The sequence below is a fragment of the Epinephelus moara genome, chromosome 6, assembly GCF_006386435.1.
Source record: "Epinephelus moara isolate mb chromosome 6, YSFRI_EMoa_1.0, whole genome shotgun sequence".
NCBI lineage: Eukaryota > Metazoa > Chordata > Actinopteri > Perciformes > Serranidae > Epinephelus > Epinephelus moara.
The window spans coordinates 42,597,021-42,600,747 of NC_065511.1; the positions used below are offsets into that span (position 1 = coordinate 42,597,021).

At 44.3% G+C, this 3,727-nt stretch overlaps 1 protein-coding gene across 2 annotated transcripts in view; it reads left to right on the forward strand.

Annotated features, from left to right (window-relative positions):
- The window catches only part of nek11 (NIMA-related kinase 11), a 110,116-nt gene that overhangs the window by 36,599 nt on the left and 69,790 nt on the right, over positions 1–3,727 (forward strand). For both annotated transcript variants that reach the window (XM_050046342.1, XM_050046343.1), the window contains exon 6: positions 1,435–1,561. In XM_050046342.1, the coding sequence (XP_049902299.1) occupies positions 1,435–1,561 (127 nt within the window). The remainder of the gene's footprint in view (positions 1–1,434; positions 1,562–3,727) is intronic.

The following is a 3,727-nucleotide window of genomic DNA, read 5'->3' on the forward strand; positions in this document are numbered from 1 at the left end:
TTTCAAAGTTTTGAACTTTAGACGCTTGCTGTAGCGCCACCATCAGGACTATTGGCTTGAGTTTACAGCTGAGGATATCTGGCATGAGACTGGACCTTTGTGCAAAGTTTGGTGAGTTTTTACCCATGGGAAGTATGATTTCCTCAGAAGAAGAAGAAGAAGAAGAAGAAGAAGAAGAAGAAGAAGAAGAAGAAGAAGAATACCTAGGATTACAATAGTGTCCTGGCAGCTTAGCTGCCCGGACACTAATCATCACTTCATGCAGAGTGACTCATTTCAGAACAATATACATTATATAATAGGATTCTAATTATTGATGAATTAGTGTGTTCATCACTTTAATGTTGCAGCTGGTAAAGGAGGAGCTCATTTTGATTATTTTATATTTTGTATTAATAATCTGAGTCTGTAAAGTAACTAAAGTTATCAGATAAATGTAGTCAAGTAAAAAATATAATGTGAGATGTGGCAGAGTAGATCATGTTCCTGCTCTCCAGAGGATGAACCCTTTCCTGTGGCCTCTCTGTCAGTCTGCTAAATTTGGACTACCTGTAAATTTTGGCTAAATACAGGCTCTTGTGTTTATTTTGTAAGTCTTGGGGTGCTTTTTGTGTTTGGCTTCGGACGATGATGGTGTGTGGCTGCGAGTCACTCATCAGGATGAGGACATGCACTCATCAGTCTGTAAACTCTCCTCCTGCGGACCTCTGCTAGGTTGGGGATTTCAAATGTAAACATCAGTAAACATCGAGGAAAAGATGGAGAAGATGGCTCCAGCTGAACTAGCATCCTGCTAGTTATTGTGCAGACATTGAAAATAAACTGTCACATCAGTTTCCAACAGGATGTCAGGAACTATATCATCCTTTGATTCACTAAAACTTGGCTAAATCCTGGACAGGTGACTCTGTAACTATATGCTGATCTGAGAGCAGAGGAGAGAGCGGAGTGTGTGTTACAGTGAAGAAGGACTGGTGTGACAGTAGGAATGTGAGGTGCTGTCCTGTTCCTGCCGTGGATCACTGCGATACGCAGAGGTGGCTGTAGAGCAGCACTGCTTGTGTTCAGGAGGAGCGACCATAAGGCCGTCTTGTTGGGATGTGATGACAGTTAAATCATTCCACAACCAGAGACCACAGATCACCAGAACCATCCGGAAACATGGACGATTACAAAGCAGCAGCCAACCATGTAGGAAGACGCTAAAAAGGACTAAATTACGTTAAAGTTAATTAAGTTAAAGGAGCTGATGGAATCAAATCAAATCAAATCAAATCAAACTTTATTTATATAGCACTTTTCATATATTAACAATGCAACACAAAGTGCTTCACAAAATAAAAACATACAACAAAAATACTACAAATAATCACACAATCACATTTCACTGGAGTTGTATTTTGTATAGTGTAAGTGTTTTATCATCTCTTCTAGGTGATTTTGGAGTTTCCTGCCTGCTGATGGGATCATGTGACCTCGCCACCACCTTCACCGGTACTCCGTTCTACATGAGCCCAGAGGTGCTGAACCACCAGGGCTACGACTCCAAGTCTGACATCTGGTAAACGTTACACAACATCTGATGTTATATTATTATATTTTTCTTATTGTCAGTGAATCTCATGAAAACACCAAAACCACAATGTGCGGCTGCGTCTCTTGATACTCTCTGACTCCAGGACTTTCTGTAAGAAATTAGTTTTTGTTTTTAGAACCAGTAGAGCTTGTTTTCCTCTGATGGGATTGGTTGGGAGCTGGAGGCTGCACAGGTGCATCATGGGAAGGATGGATGGACTGCTGCAGGTGGAGAGCAGGAATTCATTTAGTTTTTGTTGCTGCAGGAAGGAAACAAATTTGAGCCGACCATGGTCTGCAGTTTAGAGACGTGTTACTGACGGACTGGAATCTGAGATGTGAGTTGGATGAGCGTTTCCTCTGGAGACTGATGTTGAGGCTGCAGATGTTTGTTCATTTTACAGTGAATTTCAGGACACAGCTGACAGAGTTAAACATGTAGAAATGACTCCTGAAAGAACGAGATGAGTCTGATCTCTGACAGCAGAGACGTCAGTGTGCTGACAGGCAGGACGACGACTAAAACACAGTTGCAGTGAAAACAGCTGATATGATACTGATGAAGGAAGATAAGAGGAAGAAGAGGGGAGTTAGAAGACAGAGTGAAGATGAACCTGACTGCTTAGTAAAGTTTTGTGCTCTGTAAAACTGATGATTACAGTTTCTATTTTATGTGTCAGCTGATGTGTTCCTGCAGACTGTCAGCTGACCCCGTCTGCACTCAGGAAACCTGACTGTTCAAACACTCACCTCTAGAGAAGGTTTAAAGCTTATTCTAGCCTGATGTAGAAAACTTGTAAATGTCTGTCAGTCAGAGATCTGTGACCTCAACACAGTCTGTGCGCTGTGGTCGTGACAGCTGAAGTTAAACTAAAATCTGGCTTTGGTTGTCTGCAGGTAAACAGTCTGTGGAAAGCCGTCAGTCGTCCACTGGATGGTGGTTAGCAAACGCCAGCTGAACTTTTGCTGTTGTAACTAACAGCAAAAGTTCTTCTTCTGTTCTCCATCTGTTCTTTTTGTCACCTGCAAAACAGCTTCATGTGCATCACCACCTCATTCTGGACTTAAGGACCTCATTTACACATAGCCAAAAAAATGTCAGACTGTAACCTGACCAACAGTGATGCCATCATGAGCCCCCGGCCTCCCTCTGAAGTCGTCATAATCCGGCTTTTGGTCAGTGACTTCCAGTGTCAGACGATGAAAAAATTCGTTCTATTACATCGGCACGATATGTGGTCAGTCGCCGTTATTGTTTTATGGTGCCCGGCAGCATCAGGGGATAATGCAGTGGGACAAAAATTAAAGTCTGAGTCGGGCAGGTGGGAGGGGTGATTGATGGGTCCAAAAAATACCAACTTTGACCCAGGAGGCCAGCGCTCAGTTACTGTAAGACTGTAAAGCCAAACCTTGTTCTTTTTGACCTAAACCCAACCACGTGTGTTAGATGTTAAAGGGAAAACAAATTATTGGTGTTTTACCGCGTTTGTTTTAAAAGAGACTGTATGCAAACTGTACATTTCCTGTGAACGTCCCAGAACGTCAACAGCCAACACACCCAGGGTACTTTGGACGTCGTCTCTAGATGTGAAAAGTCCATGACTGAACGTGGATATGTGACGAGGTCGCAGTGAGAATGTGTTGTCACCTGCAGGGTTGATTTTGAGCAGTTGTCAAACAGTTGACCTGAATTATCCTGATGCAGTCGGTCAGAAACCTTCAGCAGCTGATGTGTGAAAGAACTCTAACAGGTGGAATCAGGATTGCTGGGACATCCTTATGTTCGAACATGGTGTTCGTTATGGCCAAACTGCGACCCGCACAGAAGTCCAATAACTGAACACCGCTCGGGTTCAAATCGGTCAGGCCTTTCCTCTCAGTCACGCCCCTCCAGGTCCTGCTGTCATTGCCTACGTGAGCGTTGAAATCCCCCCAGCAGAACAATGGAGTCCCAGATCGGGGCACTATCCAGCACCCGTCCCAGGGACTCCAAAAAGGGCGGGTACTCTGAACTGCTGTTCAGTGCATAAGCGCAGACAACAGTCAGGACCCATTCCCCGACCCGAAGGCGCAGGGAAGCAACCCTTTCGTCTACTGGGGTGAACCCCAACGTACAGGCAGAGAGTCTGGGGGCTATCAGAAAGCCCACCCC